The sequence below is a fragment of the Solanum dulcamara genome, chromosome 1 (genome assembly GCF_947179165.1).
Source record: "Solanum dulcamara chromosome 1, daSolDulc1.2, whole genome shotgun sequence".
Classification (NCBI taxonomy): domain Eukaryota; kingdom Viridiplantae; phylum Streptophyta; class Magnoliopsida; order Solanales; family Solanaceae; genus Solanum; species Solanum dulcamara.
The window spans coordinates 70,209,951-70,231,134 of NC_077237.1; the positions used below are offsets into that span (position 1 = coordinate 70,209,951).

At 35.3% G+C, this 21,184-nt stretch overlaps 1 protein-coding gene and 1 long non-coding RNA gene across 6 annotated transcripts; one reads left to right on the forward strand and one right to left on the reverse strand.

Annotated features, from left to right (window-relative positions):
* Positions 1-479: 479 nt before the first annotated feature.
* LOC129895505 (F-box/FBD/LRR-repeat protein At1g13570-like) lies at positions 480-20,721 on the reverse strand. Of its 5 annotated transcripts, none has more exons than XM_055971530.1 (7): positions 20,621-20,720; positions 19,745-19,809; positions 19,398-19,467; positions 18,456-19,279; positions 18,213-18,371; positions 17,842-18,119; positions 480-595 (listed from the first exon to the last, which is right to left on the reverse strand). In XM_055971530.1, the coding sequence occupies exons 3-7, from the start codon at positions 19,405-19,407 to the stop codon at positions 589-591; spliced, it is 1,278 nt and encodes a 425-aa protein (XP_055827505.1). In that variant the 5' UTR covers positions 19,408-19,467; positions 19,745-19,809; positions 20,621-20,720; the 3' UTR covers positions 480-588. The 5 variants fall into 5 exon arrangements, with proteins under 5 accessions (XP_055827505.1, XP_055827232.1, XP_055827302.1 ...); XM_055971257.1 differs by lacking the exon at positions 480-595 and adding an exon at positions 16,484-16,762 and having other exon boundaries at positions 20,621-20,721; XM_055971327.1 differs by lacking the exons at positions 480-595; positions 20,621-20,720 and adding exons at positions 16,484-16,762; positions 20,374-20,614.
* Positions 15,533-17,681, forward strand: LOC129895825 (uncharacterized). Its single transcript, XR_008767869.1, has 3 exons — positions 15,533-15,914; positions 16,205-16,427; positions 17,501-17,681. It is a non-coding gene; the product is annotated as an uncharacterized LOC129895825 (long non-coding RNA).
* Positions 20,722-21,184: the final 463 nt, after the last annotated feature.

Sequence of the window (21,184 nt, forward strand, 5' to 3'; positions counted from 1 at the left end):
CTTGCAATTCATTTTCATGTGAATTTAGTATATCTCTAATTTATGTTTAGTCCATATTCATGACTTCTAAATAACTAAAAAGATTAGGGGTTGTTTGGTACGGGGATGGGATAGACAAAGTTATTTCATGGATTGGGATATACCATGAGATTAATTATCCCAACATATATATATGAGATTACTTATCCCATCATTATAGTACAAATGGTGGGATATATAATCTTAGGTCTAGCTAATACCTCTAACCTGTAATGACCCAAAATTCGAGGTCATGATGACACACATCCAAAATCCAACCTGATTTGTAAACCTAATAATAAATCTCATACGAGACTCCCAAAGAGGAACTCAGGCCACAAAAAAATAAAAAGAAGAATAACGAAGAAAATATCCCAAAACCTGATGTCATAAGTGTAAAAAACATCTAATATAACTGTCGAATCTGATATACTTCATAAGTCTTTGAACAAAAATAAAGACCGAAAGCAAAAGATGGAACTAATGGAGATTCGAATCACAGGATCTCACCACTAATCTCATACAACACAACCCGCTAGAAGAAATCAGTTACCGTGTGGAATACCCTGACTAGGATCTGCATCAAAAGAATACAAAAGTAAGGGTAAATACAATCCACACATAATCAGTAGGTTTGACCGACTGAGTATAAGGAATTAATCAAACTTATGAAATAAACTAAGGAATACTTCCATCTGCATCCAGAAAAATAGCACCTGGCATCGGTGCCGTCAATTTATATAGAACAACGTGAGTAAATTAAACACATAGGGGCAGTTCAATATCACACATGATTAGATCACAATGCAATGATGTGGTGGTACGGTGGAACCAAGACTGTCGCACAACCTGTTGTATACACCTATCGAGCAAAGGCTTCCAAACAAGGACCCATAGGGGATTCGTAGTCCATATACCAAATCACAATCTCATTATCTCATCAACTTGCCACCTTCTAACTCGTGGTCAAGGATATAAAAATGTGTCACATTTTTTTTCTCAATTTTTTTTTGTACATTCTTTAACTTCCAGTGGCAATGAAACGATGAATGAGGATGAATGCATCTCAAAACTCAACCTACACATGATATACACCCTCAAATAGATAGCAAAGAAAAGGAGATACATTTAAATAAAAGTTCACACTTTTTAAAAACGTTTCATTATTCAAGCATAATATAAACCCCTAAATTAACCCCTCATGCGGGCATTACAAGACTCTCACAGGAAAATCATGAATCACATGCACTCAAAGCAAATAGGATAGCAAATAAGGTCCCACACGGGCTAAACCGCACAAATAAGCCCCCGCACAGGCAACACAATAAAATCAATAGTCCCAATTCACATAACGATCCCATCCCAAAATATATAATAGATGAAAGACTAATTACCCAATTTTGAGTCTCAAAGAAGGATAACCAAACCTATCTTGAAGGCCGAAACTTCACACGAACACCTGAACCAGAGCTCTATATTCAAATACCAACTCCGAAATGATCCCCAACTATCAAGAATGAAAAGAGTTCATCAAAAGAAGGCTAACGATACACATATTGCAAGGTTTTAGAACTAGGGTCAAAGTAGTTCAAAAATTACCTCAAAAATAAAAAAGGTCAAAAATGGTAGAAAAACCTATTAAAATTGAACAAGAAATAGATTAGAAATCAAAGAAAACCAAATTTTGAAACTTGGAAGAAACCCTCCCCCAAAATCCATTTGAAATCTTGACTTTGAAATGATTTAAGAGGATAAAGTTGATAGAAAATAATAAAGACTGATTAAATAAACTTACCCAAATGATTTCCTCCAAAAATTCTTGTCAAAATCGTCTCCCTAAGCTTCAAACTGAGTAAAATTGGTGGAAATGGAAGAATTGGGAAGAATCCCAAAATTACACTGTTTTGGCCTATAATAACTCATCCTAATCATGGGCCACTAACCTCGCGATTATGGAGCAATAGACTCCGGTTCATCGCAAACGTGAGAGGGATGCTGCGAATGCGAAGACTGCTATAGGCGACCCTCCGAAAATGCGAGCCATAGAGCCTCGATCTAGAAGCACTAGGAAGGAAACCCTTTGCAAACGCGGGCCTGGCCATCGCAATCGTGAAGAAGAAAAATATGAATGCTCCAAAACCAGAATCTACAGAAAACCCAAGTCCAAAATTGCCTCCGATTAGACCCTCGAAAATTATTCAGGGTCCAATAAAAATGAACTGGATATGCATCACACTTATCAAATTTTCAAAAAAAGAAGATCGTGATGACAAAAATACTTTCTTTGACACCTTTTTGGCCTAAAACTCAACTTTTAGAATAAATTTTCAAAACGCATTCTAAGGTCTCGGGCTTTAACTCAACACTCAACTAGACCAAACTTGATGTTTCGAATGCAACAGAACTGACGGAATTAATCCGATGCTTGGACCTCAATATGTTGATCAAAATTGACTATTTTAATAAAAGCTCCACTCAAGGTTTCAAATTACTAAAATCTCACTAAAGCCAAAGGCCTCTCCTCTGTCTTAAGAGAGGCTAAACTATTCATATTAGATGCTTTCCGACTTAAAGCATCCGCTACCACATTAGCCTTGCTCGAATGAAAAAATGGTAATGTCATAGTCTTTCAATAGCTATAACCACCTACACTGCCTCATGTCCATATTCGACTGAGAAAAGATATACTTAAGGGTACGGTGATCAGTAAAGACCTCACAATGCACACCATAGAGATAGAGTTTCTACAACTTCAAAACAAACACAACCACCGCTAACTCCAAGTCGTGAATAGGGTAGTTCTTCTTTTGTACATTTAGCTATCGAGAAGCATAGGCTATAACTCTCCCCTTCTACATTAATACATCACCCAAATCAACACTCAAAGCATCACAAATTACAATGAAAGTCACACCCTCCTTGGGTAATGCTATAATAGGTACCTGATGTACCGTGGATTTACGGTATTTATAATACTTTAAACTTGAGAAATTGCATGTCTTTTAAGCATTTGTTAGTAGATTTAATATCAGTTGTGTTTTTTTATAGGAAAATAAGTTGGAGCATTGGACAAGGAAGCAACACTGATTGCATAATTTTTAGAGTCTACGAGGCCAACCTACAAGTTGTAGGTGGCAGTCGTCAAGGAAATACTGAGGAATTAAGGAAAGGATGGACTTACAAGTCAGTTCTATGACTTGTCAAAAAATCTATGAGTCGTAAAGACATCCGTAGAAGAGACCACAATAGTTGAAACCCAGGACTTGGTCTACGAATGAGTATACGAGTCATCTTGAAGGATACGAATCATAGAGGTCGTTCGTGAAAAAGAGTAGTTCATCAGTGCAAAGAGTTGTGTTACGACTGGCCTATGATTCATCAACTTATCTATCCGTTGGAATGAGTCGTAGGACCCAACTGACTTAATTTTTCTATTTCTTTCAATTTGTGTTTAATCATGATTATTTGTCTATAAATACATTCCTTAAGATTATTTCTGAAGAAAGGCACATTTTTGGGTTTGAGGATTAAGCTTGAACTACTTTTGGGCTTTAATTCTTGAATTCTCGATTTTTGTTATTGAGTTTACGTTCAGATTTTATTGGAAGCTTTTGGATTCTCATATTTGTTATTGTAAGTGCATAATTTCTTTTAGACAAAATATTATTTATTGTGATCATGTAGACAGGAGTAGCTAATTCTACAATTAGGATTATGGGAATCATAAAGAATTAACAATGTAGACTTAATAAAAAGTAATTCTTGAATAATGTGCATGCATGTATTATTTTTCCCTTCGCTTTGATTTCTTTTTAACGAGGTCCCGTGTTAAAACTCGCCTTATTCTTATTTGCCGAGTCAAAGAGGTAATGAATGAGAAAAGGAATTAAACAACGAGATTTGAGGCTAATTATTCTCATCTAATTAGCTTGAACGGATCAAGAAATAACTAAATCTGGAATCATTGGTAAGGGTTAGTAAAACATACACCCATAGAGATCAAGTTACGTGGTGATATTCACTTATTCACCGAATCAAGAACTTAGGTGAAATTAACTTACCGATTCTACATTTAACACAGTAGAAAGGGATTACTAATAAAAAGGGTCTATATAATTAAGGATTTGTGGGGAACACGTACACCCTAGTTTCGTCTTATACTGAATTAAACCACATTAAATTGTTACTTTGTTACTTGATGCTTGTTATTAAATTAGTTAATTACTTTTACTCAAAAACTCCCCTTTTTACAGAAATAATATGATTACCAAAATAAATATAAATGATTAACCTAAGTCTTAACCATATTCCTCGTGGGATTGACCCTAATATCTGTTAGGCTCTATAGTTGATCAACGACCACTTTTTACCTTTTTTGGGAGGTGTAATTTGGGAGTATCAAATTTTAGCAGTCCCATCTACTAGCATACCACGTCCACAGCCCACAGGCTTGGTCACCATCTCGATAGAGGCTTTACAGAACTTGATGCAGCGGCAGGCTCAGACGGAGGCCTAACTTGGTCACCTAATTCAGCAATTGAAGCCTTGGGTACGAAAAGCTATCCCTAAGTCTAAGAAGCATTCCATATCTAGTTTAGAGGCTGCCTTAGTTGAGCGGGATCGTTAGTTACATGCCCGTATAAATACATTTGAGCGTAGGGTTAATGAGAGATTTCAGACTTCATCGAGTGCTAACCTATATGCCATTGTGACAGAGGTTAATTGATTGCGTGCTGAGGTCACAACCTTAGCTACACCAGCCCCTATACCTTTTTCTATGCTGGCTATCCAGCCACCGAGTTTGTATGATTTGTTTGAAGATGATGATTATGGGAGTTTAAGATACAAAATACCTTGCATTAATGCTGACACTTCATACATTGCATAGGTTTGGAGGAGGAAGATGAAAGAACGCCGTGAGTTAAAGAAGGCCAAGCAGGTATCTATACATTTTGAGGTGCTGCAACAAGAGGAGGAGAGGCAGCATGCTGTTGTAGATTTGAGCTCATGGGATTCCACTCATAGTGACTCACAGACAGCCGTAGAGCCACCTACTACCACACTGAGGTCCACACCGATGGACCTGAATTTCACTAAATAGACTTCGACGCTTATGCATCACATGTTCTTTTTTTTCTCCCTTATGGTTTTACTTGTTGATGTGTTGCATTGAGGAAAATTCAATAGTTTTCAAGTAGAGGTGGGGTGTTTATTATTGTACCAATATATAGGTAAAGTTTGAGTACCCTAGATATTCAATAAAGTCCTTGGGGTTTTCTTGCCTGTGTTCTTTTCCCAAGGACCATTTTTTATGTTGAACCAACATGTTTAGCATGTAAATGTAATATAAGAATAGGGATATATGGTATGATGGATATAAGGTTTAAAATGAAAAAATAGACCCCTCCAAAACAACATTTAATTGAAGTGTTATGACTGTTTCTTTGGTGTACTGACTATGTAGGATCTTTGTGTGACATGATGTAAACTGATAGGATAACATATGACTAAGACTGAAACATGAACCAGATATTGATAAATTGACAATGAAACTTGAGGCCAAGTGTGTGTGAAGTATTTGTGTATTCTTACTATTTGTGTCAATCTAGAACTTGTCCCGTTGGTTGTACTGTGATAATTGAACTGTTGATTAGGAAAGGATCATAGGACATTGTTGAAATAGTCCACTTAGCCTTAAAAGAACCAACCAAATAATGTTTTACCCTTTTAAACTAAAGATTCGAGCCTAAAAAGGCCTTTTTGATTCAATAAAGCATACTTTAATGTCCCCATCATTAATTGTAATCCTTTGTTTTGGCCCTGGTCCATCCTAGGGAAATGTGCACCTTAACTCAAGCTAAAAACCTAAGTTGAGGGTGGCTACTATAAGAGAAAATCGAGAAAAAAAGGCGTGTGAGAAAGGTAAACAAGAAAATAAAAGATATGAAAAGAGATGTGTGATAAAGAAGAGAGGAGAGAAGAACAAAGGGTGAGTGGCCGAGATAAACAAATAACTTAGAAAGTGTTAGCAATGAAAAGTATAAATCATAAGAAAAGTGTTGAGAAACGAACAAGCAAAAGCCACACCCGAAGTAATAGCAAAGTCGAAGAATAAGAGTGAAACTAGTTTTGGGTTGTAAGATGTGGAATCAAGTTAACATAGTATTTTAGGAGGGCAAAAAGTCACTAAATTCCAAATACACCACACTTGTCCCCGAGCCTAAGTTACAAGCAAGAAAGGTTCTATAGTGATCCTAATTCAACTGTTCAAGAGCCTAAGTATTGAAAATAAGGGCAAACCAATGATATTGTGCATGAATGTTTGAATTTCTTTTGTGAGCGTAAGTGTTTATCGAGTCCCTGATTTTTTTGTTTAAAAGAAATATTTGAAATATGTGTGAAAAAGGAACTTCTTTTTAGTGAGGGTACAAGTAACATTGTCGAAAAGGTTAATAAAGCGGTAAATATTGTCTTTGCATGTGAATATGTCTATTGGTGTTGAAATGTCTTATATTGATTGGCATGAGTTAGTTTGATTTGAAATAGTGGTTGCAATGATATCATGAAAGAAAGTTGAAAGGGATTAAGAATGAATAGCCTTGTGATTGCTGTGGATTCTTGGTCTTATGTTGCGTTGTAACGTTTTATTATAATAGTGTCGCTTGAAGACAAGCAACCATTTTAAGTTGAGGGTGCTGATGTACCGTGGATTTATGGTACTTGTAATATTTAAAACTTGAGAAATTACATGTCTTTTAAGAATTTTTAGTATATTTGATGTTAGTTGTGTTTGTTTTGCAGAAAAATAAGTTGGAGCATTGGACAAGGAAGCACAACACTGATTGCAGAATTTTTGGAGTCTATGAGGCCAACCTATGGGTCGTAGGTGGCAGTCGTCAAAGAAATGCTGAGGACTTAAGGAAAGGCTGGAGTTATGAGTCAGTTCTATGACTCGTCATAAAATCTGCGAGTCATAAAGACATCCGTAGAAGAGACCCACAATAGTTGAAAGCCAGGACTTGGTCTACGAATGAGTATACGAATCATATTGAAGGTTACGAATCATAAAGGTCATCCATGAATACGAGTAGTTCATCAGTTTTGAAGTCAATAACTCCTTGAGCTTTTGAAAGATTGCCTCACACTCATCAGTCCACTGAAATTCCATGGTCTTTTGAATCAGCATAATCAATGGAGCTGCAATAGAAGAGAAACTTTGAACAAATCGACGATAATAGCCTGCTAACCCAATAAAGGTCCAAATCACTATTACTGAAGTAGGCCTAACCCAATCACAAACCAGTGAAACTATGGATGGATTGACCATAATCTCATCCTTGGTCACCACATGACCCAAGAATGCCACAAACTCGAGCCAAAACTAATATTTGGAGAAATTTACATACAACTTTTCGTCTCTCAATCTTTGTAGTACAACCCTCCAGTGACTAATATGGTCGTTCTCATTCTTGGAATAAACTAAGATATCATTGATAAATACAATCACAAAAGAATCCAAATAAGGCGGAAATGCCAAGTTCATTAACTCTATAAAAGCAGCCGGGGCATTAGTCATCCCAAAAGACATGACCACAAACTCATAATGCCCATAATGAGTCTTGAAAGCAGTATTCGGGAAATCAAATTCTTGAACTCTCAACTTATGGTAACCTAACCTCAAGTCGATCTTAGAGAACACTGATGTATCCTGAAGCTGATCAAATAAATCATCAATGAGAGGAAGAGGATACTTGTTCTTGATTGTGACTTTATTTAGCTGTCGATAGTCAATACAAATCCTCATAATACCATCCTTCTTCTTCATAAATAAGACTGGTGCACCCCACAATGATACACTAGGTCGAATAAATTCTTGTTTTAATAAATCCTCCAACTGTTTCTTCAACTCCTTCAATATTGTTGGACCTATCCGATAGGGAGAAAAAGAGATGGGCTTGGTTTCCGGCTCCAAATTAATCACAAAATCAATATCACGGTCCGGAGGAATACCTTGCAAGTCTATAGGAAGCACATCCATAAACTTTTTCACCACCCTCATGGTCTCTAAAAGAGATGACTCCTTAGTAATACATGCACATGAGCCAAATAATACAAGAAACCTTTATCCATCATACAACGAGTATGAATATAAGATTACACATCCTTCAGATACGAACTCGGGTAAGAAAAATAAGCTAACTAAGGCAAGAAGAAGATAGATAATATTCGATTCTTTTTCATAAATACTGATTACATAATATTTATACTAAAGCACTGCAAAAAGATATTGTCCTCTCAAACTAACTCAGGGACCCCTCAAGAAAAGAAACTTTCAATTAAGGGGTCAATCTGTAATAAACATAACTTGAACTAAAAATCTACATAAGACTAAAGTGTAGTACTATAAGACTTAATCTGTAGTCATCCTTTGAACATTTAACGGTCATGTACAAATCTTGCTGCTCTATGTATTCTTCTCCTAAGCATGTTATTTATCCCCCTTAACAATTCTCCCTTGTTAAAAGCTTTTTTGTCCTCAAGGAAGGAATGAGGGGAATCTGACTCGTGTATTGTAGTCTTCCTATGTAGTTTCAGTAGGTGTCAACTGATCTCATTGAATTAATACTTGAGCCATGGACTTGTTTCCCTTCTGGATTATACGCCTGTCTAGAACCTTCTGAGGTTTTGGAAAATATGGGCTCGAGAGACTTAGTACTCTGTGTGTGTGTGTTAAATTTTTGAGGGTAATTGATGACAGTTTTTTTAACCGTGAGACATGAAAAGTGGGGTGTAACAACAACTATGATGAAAGTTTTAGTTTGTAAGCAACTGATCTTTCCTTTTCCTTAACCAGGTAAGGCTCATAATAGTTGGCCGAAAATTTAGAGATATGAGTGCCAAACATGGTTACTTGCCTGTAAGGTTGAATCTTAAGATAAACCCAATCTCCATCACTAAATTGCCTATCCGATCTATGCTTGTTTGCTTGTTCAATCATTCTATGTTGTGTCCCACTGAGATGATGTTTTAAGAGTTGTATCTTGAATTCCCTGGTGAGAAGATTTCTTTCCACTTCCTCCAAAATTGAATCTACTATGGCATATGACAAGTGAAGAGGAGGAGGATGTTGCCCATTTAGTGCTTCATAGGGTGAAGTTTGTATCCGATCTATGCTTGTTTGCTTGTTCAATCATTTTATGTTGTGCCCTACTGAGATGATGTTTTAAGAGTTGTATCTTGAATTCCCTGGTGAGAAGATTTCTTTCCACTTTCTCCAAAGTTGAATCTCCTATGGCCTATGACAAGTGAAGAGGAGGAAGGGGTTGCCCATTTAGTGCTTCATAGGGTGAAGTTTGTATAGAAGAGTGATAGGTGGTGTTGTACCACTGTTCAGCGACAGGTAAATAATTAGACCAGTCTATTTTAGAATCTGAACAAAAACGTATGAGGTAAGTCTCCAAACATCTATTCACAACTTCTGTCTGTCTATCTATTTGAGGATGGTAGGCAGTGGATGTGTTCAATATTTACCCCAAGCATGGAAAATAGCTCTTGCCACACTTTCCTTGTAAATATTGGGTCTTTGTCGCTTATGATATCTTCTGGAAGCTCATGTAGGTTATACACCTGATCCATAAACACCTTCGCAACATCAGTAGCAGAGTATGGGCGTGATAGGCTCATGAAATGAGCATATTTTGTCAACCTGTACATCACTACCCATATTACTATTTTTCCTTTGTACTTGGGTAGTCCATCAATGAAATCCATGCTTATACTACTCCAAGCAACCACTGGAACTTTGAGCGGTTGAAGTAGACTAGGATAAGGGGCATTGCCATATTTATGCCTTTGGCACACATCACAACCCTTCACATACTCTTGAACATCATCTCTTAGCCCCTTTCAATAAAAAATAGCAACCACTTTTCTATAAATATTTTCTATTCCAAAATGTCCCCCCACCATTGAGTTATGCCATAATTGTAAAATATCCTTCCTCAGTTGTTCATCAGGACCTACAACTAATCTGCTATTCTTCCTTAGCTGATCATGTAAGTAAGTGTATCTTGGTATGTCAACCTTTTTGTCTCTGATGGATGATATTATCTCTTTGAGTGTATTTTCTAAAATCCAACTTTGCTTAATCATTTCCAATAAGTCAGTCTTGACTGTGGATAATGATAGTGCATCTAGATCCACCATAGATAATCTAGACAAGGCATTTTCCACCTTGTTCTGTTTCCCCTTTTTGTACTCAATGACAAAATCATACTGCATAAGTCTTGTGATCCATTTGAGTTGTGATCCAGTGTGCAACTTTTTCTCTAGTAGAAACTTTAGATCCTTATAATCTATTTTCACTATGAAAGATCTTCCAGTTAGGTACTGACTCCATTTTTTACAACCATGACCAATGCTAGTAATTCTTTTTCATACACTGAGAGTACTTGATGCTGCATTGCTAGTCCTTTACTTAAATTAGCAATTGGTTTCCCTCTGTACATAAGCACAACCCCAATACCTACATTGCAAGCATCAGTCTCAATTACAAAGGGTAGTGAGGAATCCAGCAACACTAAAACAGGTGTAGATGTCAAAGCTATTTTCAGCTTATCGAAAGCTTCTTGATCCGTGTTGGACAAGATAAAATTATCCTTCTTGAGGAAGTCTGTAAGAGGTTTACTGATGATCCCATACCCTCTTATAAACCTCTTGCAGTAGCCTGCTAATCCCAAGAATCCTCCCAGCTGCTTTAGATAAGAGGTTCAAGCCAAGATTTGACTGCTTCAAAAGCTGATATTTGGCCAACAACTCAAATATAATCTTCAAGTGTTGCAAATGCTCTTCTAGACTCCTATTGAACACTAAAATATCATCAAAAAAGATCAATATGAACCTTCTTAAGTGTTATTCAAAAATGTGGTTCATTAATCCTTGAAAATTAGAAGGGGCATTAGTAAGCCCAAATGGCATAACTAAATACTCATAGTGTCTAGAATGAGCCTTAAAGGTAGTCTTAAGTACATCAGGAGTGGCCATCCTAATTTGGTGATATCCATCTCTCAAGTCAATCTTGGAGTATATTTTTGAACCTCCCAATTCCTCGAGAAGTTCCTCAATGATAGGAATTGAGAATTTGTCTTTCATTGTCACTTTGTTCAAGACTCTATAGTCAAAACATAGCCTCCAAGAGCCATCTTTCTTTCCTACCAATATCACAGATGATGCATAAGGACTAGAGCTATACTGAATTATTCCTTATTCTAGCATTTCTTGCACCATACTCTCAATCACATTCTTTTGTAAAGGAGAGTATCTATAAGATCTGGAGTTGATTGGTGCACTGCCTTCCACCAATGGTATGTGATGGTCAAAAACTCCTCTTGAAGGTGGCAACTGTTGTGGTTCTTTGAAGAGACCTTGATACTCATCTAGCAATGACTGGATCTCTACTGGTTCATCTTGTTCATTCACTACCCCTTCTAAGTTGTTACTTTTTGGACATACTCTTATTATAAAGATTTGAGCATTATCAATAGCGACCTTGTCCACAGCCGCAGCTTCCACAGTTTTGAAAGAAGGGTAAGCACTTTGCAACTTAATGGACTTCCCATGGTACTCAAACTCTATCATAAGCTTGTCAAAGTTGACTTTAATATCTCCCAATTTACACAACCATTGAATTCCCAAGACTACATCAGAATTGCCAATTGGCAATACCATAAAGTCATCCTGAAAACTAGCCCCTTGCACTACCACTTAAAATTTCTGCAACCATGCACAAATTCTATTGTTCTGCCATCAGCTATACTCACATCTTAAGGATTTATCTTTTGTAATTCACAACCAATCAGTCTAGCAACCTTCTCATCAATGAAATTGTGGGTTGATACACAATCAATGAGTACACTAATTGGTTTCTTTTCTCTGCAACCTTGTATCCTCAATGTCTTGTAACCCATTGTTCCATTGAATGCATGTAAAAAAACGACACAACTCTCTACTGCCTTCTCTGTTGGTATAACTCCTTTATTTCCCTCTTCTTACTCTTCCTCTTCCTCCTCCTCCTAAGCGAAAAATTCTTCCTCTAGCTAAATAGAGAACAATTATCTCTTTACCTTACACTTATGTCTAGGAAGAAATTTCTCATACAATAGCAGCACAAGCCCTTAGCCCTCTTCTCATCCATCTTTGCAGGAGTGAGTCTCCTCTTCTTGTTGAAGTCCATAGCAGCTATGGTCGATTTGCTAACATAACTAGACACCCCTTGAGTAGGTTGACTAGTTCTATACTGGTTATGACTAGGTGTGCTACTCTTTAACATCTTAGCCTTAGCAACAAAAAAAGATTCATTAAACCTAGGTAGGTGGTAAGCTTGAGGCAGGGTACTGGGCTTCCCAATCCTCACATCATCACTAATCTCAGGATTCAGACCATGAGCAAGATGCTAATAACATTTTCATTTGAGATAGACAATCTAGAAAGGACATTATAAAAGTTGGATTGAAAATCTTTCACTAAACCAATTTGTTCGAGTCTTACCAACTCTGTCATGGGGTCTAAATACTCAACTCTAAATCTATCTGCTAGAGCATATACATATTCATCCCAGGAAAGGGGAGGATAAGTTATTCTACTCCTCAAGAATCCCTAATGCCACTGTAAATCCACCTCTTCAAAATGTAAGGCTGCCAGTTTCAACCTCTGATTGACAGAAACAACTTTCGCTGAGAGGAAATGTTCCACCTTATATAACCAACTCATCAAGTCCTTACCATTAAATTTAGGGAATTCTACTCTAGTGAACCTGGACAAAAGAGTCTGATGTGTTGTAGGAGGATGATTTTGGTTATGGTTATTGAAGTGTGTGTTTTGTTGGTTATTTTGGGTGTTGTAAGGAGGGTTTATATATGGGTTTTGTGGATATAGGGGTATGTTTGTACGATGGTATTGTGGTTGAAACTATGAAGCATAACTCATGGGTTGCTGCATAGTTTGGTATTGAACAATGGGGTAAGAAAGAAGTGGAAGATGGTTCAAAAGTGGACTATGAATGTTTGGATATATTTGGGGCATTTGGTTGCTGGGAACACCTGAGTAAAGGGCACTGGTGAGCTTCAAATGGTGGAGGTCACAGGGATTTGATTGTTATGCCTTGATGTTACCATAGATGCAAGGAAAAAGGTTGAACGTACACCATTTGGTAGAGGAAAAGAGAGGTTTTTTTTTAGATATCTCTAATATTCGAAGAAGAAGAAAAAATATTACCTTCTGAAACTGGTGGGTTCGATAGACTACACAGTGTTAATGGAGTGTTTGAAGGAAAATACAACTCTCTTGGAGTTGAAACTGGAACATGGTCCTTCCCACACTCAGGTCTTCTTCCTCCTTCCCACGCTCAGGTCTTCTTCCTCCTTGGACTGCTTCTTAAAGCTCACTAAAGGACTTCTCATGGTTAGTTTCGAGATGGTCTTGTCTAATAGAGAAATTGGCTATTTCCATGTTCATCCTCTGAAGCATATTATGTATCTCGGTTAGTTCTTCTGCCATTAGTCCCACAGAGCCCAAAATTGCTCTGATACCACTGTTGCAACTACTAGTAAAGGTACAGAAAGCTACAAGAAAAATAAGCTAACTAGGGCAAGAAGAATATAGATAATATTCGATTCTTTGCATAATGGTTGATTACACAATATTTATTCTAAAACACTGTTAAAAGATATAGTCCCCTCTAACTAACTCAGAGATCCCTGAAAAAAAGAAACTTTCAATTAAGGGGTCAATTTGTGATAAACGTAACTTGAACTTAAAATCTACATAGGACTAAAGTGTAGTACTATAAGACTTAATTTATACTCATTCTCTGAACATTTAACGGTCAGGTACAACTCTTGCTGCTCTATGTACTCTTCTCCTAAGCATGTTATTTATCCCCCGTAACAGTAACATTGAACAATGATATCTACGAGAGAGAACATAATTTTTTTTACCTAAAGAAACTTATACTATTACAATTGTGTGTGGAAATCCAAAAAGTAAAATATTAAATTATCAATTCCTAAAAATCAACCCAAACCCCAACAAATCAGCAAAACAAAAACATGGCAATACTAAATTGTTGATTTTGTAATTAAAAACTGTATTTTGTAAATAAAATATGATAAATTTATAAATTGTAAATTAAAGTTTTAAACACACTATTCCTGTAATTTTCCCTTTTTTAATTTACGTGAACATGTAATTTTTCGATTGAAAACGAAAGGAAAAAAAGTCATGGATAGGCAATCCAGGAAAAAAATTATGCTGTGAGAGGCACACATATTTCGTGGCAGACAATAGTTGTGTGAGGTCCTCTCAAGCTTTGCGAAGTAGATTTTGGATTCCACTTGTTAAAAAATAATTAGGTAAAGGTCCCTTTTTTCTCTTTCTTCTACTTTTTTGTGTGTGTGGGTGGTGGTGGTGGGGTGGTGGGGGTTTCAATTATGCTTTTTAATTTTTTCTATTTTCTTACTAAATATTTTCGTTCACCAAAAGTCAAGTTAGAACTCAATATTTTTAATGACCGCCTGTAATTTGATTTGAATCAAATTTTTTATTAAAAGAAAATTAAATTAGTTATATCAATTTTTTCAAATGTTCAAATCAAATTAATTAAGTCAGTTTTTCATCATTTTAATTTTTCTCATGGTTTTAGCTATTTGATATTTTTTTCCTGCTTATAAAAAATCCTTGGTAAGAAGCGCTTTTCCCCGAATGAAGTCCTACAGAACACAAATTTAAAATAGTCAAATTTCAATGCAGATATGGAATTCTAAATGAAAAATTGAAAAAAATATTAAACATTGTGGGTGAATTCCAAAAGTTCTTTATGATTTCAAAAAAGGAAAAGATTCAAATATACTATCAAACTTTGAAAAAAAAGTTTATTTATGTCATTCTTTAAAAGTTTAGCTTATGTATGCCATTTCTATTTGAGAAAATGTTCATCCATTCAATTATTTGTTAACTAAAAATAATTCCGATTTCGCAAAATTATTTTTTACATGTGATCAATTATGCTTCGTCATTAATTAATCATTTTTATAAAAGAAAAAAGACTCAAATGTGCCATCGAACTTTGAAAAACAGTTCATCTATGTCATCCGTTAAAAGTTTGATTCATTTATGCTATTTTAGTTAACAAATAATGGCATGGATGAATCTTTTTTCAAACAAAAATGACATAAATGAACCAAATTTTTAACAAATAACATAGATTAACTTTTTCTCAAAATTCGATTACGTATTTGAGCATTTTCCTTTTAAAAATAAAGTTACGTTAAAGGTTAACAAACAGGGAAAAAATACAAGGGAATATTGTGAGGAGAAAGAAAAAGTATAAGAAAAGGTTAAAAATTGATGAGAAAAGTAAGGAGATGAAAGGGAGTGAAATAGGTAATTATGAATCCCACAACGAAGATTTGGCAGCCAAAGAGCCCCTCATACAACCGACAAAACGTGTATCTCACCCAAAACAAAACTTTTCGCAATCTAGTTGAAAAGGAATTGATTTCATCGAGATTTGATTAGTGCAACAACTTTTGACAATTCTATGAGAAGATTAAGATGTATACAAATACCATAACAAGTAGCAAGAGTCTTTTTGCTTTTCAAAATGAATTGGCTTATTCGAAAAAGGCCTTGTTTTTTTAAAAATCTATCTCGTGTCTGTCTTTCTCTGTTTTGTTCCTTCCTTGGCAAGCTTGGGATTTTGCTGGCAAGTAGCTCTCCTTTTTTCCTGTAGTTCATGATTTCCTCTCTATGCCAATATCTATTTAGTCAAAAGGCCTAGTGGTGCTTGCGGCTTTTCCTATGGATTATTTTTTTCAGTTGAGTCAAAAAACTGGTAGCAGGTTGGATGACTAGCTGTAATTTCAATTTCAATATAGTTTTCTTCTAGCTAGGCCTTCTTTTTTCTATTCTTTAATAGTTAAATGTTGTATAGCTTTGGGTACTCAAGATATTACTTGGAATAAGTATAATGTTGTATAGTTTTGAGTACTCCAAACCCCCTTGCCAGACATCAAGGTCTTAGTTAAAAAATGAATTATATAACTACATACGAATATTAGCCACTACATACATATAATGTTAGTTGGGACTTGCAAAGAACACATGAAACTAATCCGTGATATTTTCGCAGGGTGATGTTAATACAGATGAATTCTTAAGCCTGTTTGTAGTCATTTCAGTCCACCTAAGAAAGATGACAAATAAGAAGCACCAAAAAAGGCGTTTGTAATTTTCGATGAAAACCAAAATAGTATATAGAAATTGAGGAGGCAAGGGAGGCCTTAGATACTGAGATTGAGACCTACAATGAAGAAGTTATCAATGCCATTATACAAGATATAGACGTTGACAAGGTCAGTACATATCTATGACATGCTTTCTTGATATTTTATTTTATCATGGATTGGGAAAAAGAAAATATTATACAAGATGTTTTATCTGGTGGCATTTCATTCTATGGCAAGGTGGATAAATAAGTTACTACGAATTCTATAATGTTGAAGGCTGACACAGATTGGAAAAAGGTTTCAAGACCAATAGTACTTGTATAATTCAAGAAGATAGCATAATTTAATATTGTTGATCCAAGTATAGCAGCAGTTGAATTCTATTCGAGCTTATAGCTGACCAGATTTGGGATTGGAGTTTCTTGATATTATGATCTGCACTCACCATGAGTGTTTCAACCCTGCACTTGTTATGCGAGAGTTTGAAACATTCAGAGACTCTAGCAGCTAACCGTGTCAAAACTCAAACCAACATTTCACAAGTAGCACAAGTCAAATGTCATGTAATCGGTTGAGATTGTAACGAGTATTATATTCCTCGGCCACTCGGCTGAGAGAAAGATCAAAATAATGCACAAGAAAAAACCGAGCGTCTGTGTATGGATGCATTTTATCTAAAAGCATACGAATCTTGACGTCCTATGCATCTGTGGACACTCATAAAGGAAAAAAAAAAAAACCACAAATGAGCTACTATACCAGAAATCTCTTCCAATTTTTATCTGTCAAGTGTTTGTTTTGAGAAAGGTTTAAAAGAGTCAAGGAAGTAAGGTCTTTGATGTTCTTAACATGATCAGCATCAGTTATACCTACACCACACACCTTAAAATATGATAAATGGACATAATTGAAAAGAAAAATTAGTCACCATCGATAAAAAACTTAGCAGCAATTATAAAATATGTGCTAATTAAGCTCTAATTAGAAGGTGATTTACCAAAATAGGTACAAACAAATTAAAGCATAAACTATATATTATAGCATTGCCTGCCTTGTTAGTGGGTGCATATCATGAGTAAGCTTGTTTCATACAAAAGAACAAGTCACATTTAATTTGCACATAAGCTACACAAACTTATGCAATCAAGGTACCAACAACACAACTACAGTTACAGCCCTATATATGCTTTAACTTGAAGGTGGTGGAGACAACAACTGAACGTTGGCAGGGTCCGACATACAACGAAGATTACTTGTTCCAGAATCAGTGGAAATGGTTAACAAGCTTAATTAAATTGCAGTGCAGATAAAACATCACAAGTCCACAATAACAAGTTCCTAGCATGGTGGCAGACAGGCAGAGACTTTTCATTTCATATGAAGCCATAAAGAATCTTCTATGTTTTTCTTGACAAGGTAACCAAATTTTATCAATAAAGGGCAAAGAATCGCCTTTATACAAGAAGTACGCCAATATATTCCCTCTCACTAACAAAACTTATTGAGAACAAACAGATAATGCATCAATTTAACTTCCTACCTCAAATTGCAGACTAGCTCAGCCATAGGAGAAGCTCTGGGTAAACGACTCAATTCTATGGCGACATTACTGGAATCAATGCCTATCGGTTGTTCAATGAAGATCCTTAGCAAAGATGGTGCATGAGAAAGGAATATCATTGCCAAAAACAGCACACATTTTGTACTCACAAAACCATAGAAGCTCACAAACTCGAGCTTGTATAGTGGTAGTTCCAAGAAGCCAGGCATCTTCAGACATTTCAAAAATGCTTCAGCATTATCATAGGTACCTTCGACCTAATGGTATAAGCAAACATCAAGTCATTTTAGCTTCAACTTAAAATATATGAAGACCAAAAGGAACCACCAGATATATTTAACATTTCTTACCGAAATCTCAAGTTTACTCAAATTGGGGAAAGACTTAATTAATTGCAGAATGGAAGAAATATGACCCAATTTGCCAAAGTCAACACAGAGCGACAGACTCTGCAAGCAGTTGAGCATAAAAGGAGGACCATTTGATGGAACTACATCTGCACTCAAAAACTTTGGAGCAAATACAATGATTACAATCTCAATTGAATACAATCGCACTATAAGAGATATTCAAGTGAAACAACAAGTCATTACCTCAATGAAAGGTGAATCCAACACAAGTACCTCAAGTGCAGGCAAGCTAACAAGAACTTTCTCCAACGTTGATCTATGATCATGATTTGGATTATCAACCACGTCGTCAAATAGAAGTACTAAATCTCTCAAATTCTTGCAGTTCATAAAGCAATTTAGCGCGATATAAGAGTGATGGTAACAAACATACAAGGACTTCAACACCGGTGAAACAACGTTTAGGTATTGTATACCATCACAACAGTTCAAGGTCAAATCAGCAAGAAGAAGGGCCTTGATAACACAAAACTCTGAAAAGGTTACTGAAGCCAACTGAAGGGTTACAAGATTGGGAAAGCCAAGAAAATAACCAGGTGGTTTGAAGGAACAGTTAGCGAGTTTCAACTGTGTCAGTGTTGAACAGTGAAATAAACAAGGAGGCAGTGTATAGGTATGATCATAGATATTTGAAATTCTAAGGCTTAGCTTCTTGACATTGTTTCTGGTGACATAAAGAACCCATCTGTCACTAGCTGTATATGAAGCTAAATCTTCTACTCTAACGTCAAGAACAAACTTCACAATCTTTCCCATATGCAATAACATAATCTCATCAACTACTTCTCTAAATTTGGATTCAGACTCTTCTATTAACTCATCACAAAATTCGTAATCCAGCACCATTTTTGGAAGCTCGCTCCAAATGTATCTCCAACTTTTGGACAAAGTACAAGTTTTTGCAGCTTCTTTAACGGGCAAGCTCTCAAGGATACAATCAATAACATTTCTTGGTAGAATACTAATTTTATCTTCTATATCCCCTTCAACAGCAACACTTTCTCTATCTGTTAAAAAGAATTCAAATGATCTTATTAAGGGTTAAAGTTTTTCTTTATCTGTTAGGAAAAAAATGATCAATCTTAATAAGGCATACGTTTATAAGGGGAAGATAAAATTGCATACCTTGATTCATGCTTGAAATTCTTTTCTTTTTTGGCTTTCCTTTTCTACCTCACTAGCAATAATGTAGAATCTGAGCAAAGAGGCGTATTGAGCTATCAGTGAAAGGAAAAGAGGAGAATGGTATGACAGTAGATGACTTTTAATTTTGTTAAACTAAGCCCCCAAAACAGTTAAAAGAAATATAATGGTATCCCAAAAAGAGCCAAAAAAACTGCCTCTAATTATGAAGCCAAAAAGACAAGTAGTGATGATAAAACAAGTTAAGACTTTTGAAACTGAAGCCAAATTAAACCAAAATATTACAGAAGAAAATGAGTAAAGAAACAAAAGAAAGGATGAAAATGGACCTATAACGCACAGTTTCTTCAATATATTACTGAACCCCCAGAACCTGTACAACAACATTTTTGTTCTGCAAAAGAGCAGAAAAGAAGAAAAGGCATCAGGACCTTGACTAAATTGTCACACACAACGGGAACCACAAGACAACCTGAGCCAGTGGCGACGCCATGAATTTCGTTAAGGACATTCAAGCTTTTGAAGAACGAAATTTAAAAAGAATTCGATGAATGAGAACAAACCGATAACTTCAAATCATACTACATAGTAACATATAGCTAAAATTGTATAAATCAAAAATAGCATAAAAAGAAAACAACAAGACTAATGAAAGCATAATGAAATATAATATTACAACGTCTGTTATAAGAAAAACTCCACTTTCAGGCACTCTATGAAGCCTTTTATTGTAGGAGGAATCATTTGCTTCTACTAAAGAAATATCACAACGAAACTTTTCATTCTTTTGTTATTTATCACTTTAGAAAAAAAAATTCTCTCTAAAAATATGATTTCAAACCCAAAATACACTAGGTCTTTCTACCCATCCCTCGAAAAAAAATGATTTTTTTAAATAAAAAATTATCCCTCTAATAAAAAACAATTACATGCAGATTAAATCACAAGCTCTCTGTACATGAATAATTTAAGCATGATACTAGTGCAGATTCCATCTTCATTTGATTTCCTATTAGGGTTTCATGAAGAATTTCAGTTTCCGCTAAAAAACTTCCTTTGATCGATATGCTCGTTGTGTAATTTGGTGTAAATATTAGCTCAAATCGATCAGTTTTAGCTCGATTTGGTTCATATATACTAAAAGTGAATTTTTCTGGTTTTTGTACAACATTGAGTAGACATGAAATAAAAGAGGAGAAGAGAACCTCATGGCCGACGGAGACCACAACCACAGAGGCTTTGTTTTTCTGTATAGATACTCTATAAAATTTATTTATTTTCAGTAAATATCTCAAAAATAACTTTTATATTTTGTTTGGAAGATTGTTACGTATCGTGAAAATCAATCACTCAAATTTTCATAAAAAAAAATTGACATAATAAAATGATTACCTTTTTCCTATTTTTGTATTGAAAAAGTCTGAAAATAACACAAAAACTTTTCAAAATCATTTTGTTGTATTCAAATTTTTTTTGGCCGTTCAAATATCATATGTAAACTTTTTTTTTTCTTGACTAGAAGGACTTTAGATAATTATTACTTCCTACTTTGACTAATTAAAATAGTGAGCTTTAAACATAACACTCACAACATTTTATTATTACACTTGACTTCATTACTTATATTTATTATGAAATATAAGTAAAAGTTTGTAAATTATTTACTACTAAAATGATAAGGAATGAAGTTAGTGTCTTAAACGTAAATTATACTCTTTTTTTACAAAAAAAGAAAAGAAAATTATCTTCAAGACTTCAACTAATCACAA

What these genes read in the sequence shown, in the direction of transcription:
- LOC129895505 (XM_055971257.1), bottom strand. An exon ending in TGAGTAAACTTGAGATTTCG is followed by an intron (nt 18,120 to 18,212) that starts GTAAGAAATGTT and finishes TTATACCATTAG; the next exon opens with GTCGAAGGTACCTATGATAA. An exon ending in GAGCTAGTCTGCAATTTGAG is followed by an intron (nt 16,763 to 17,841) that starts GTAGGAAGTTAA and finishes TAACAAGTGCAG; the next exon opens with GGTTGAAACACTCATGGTGA.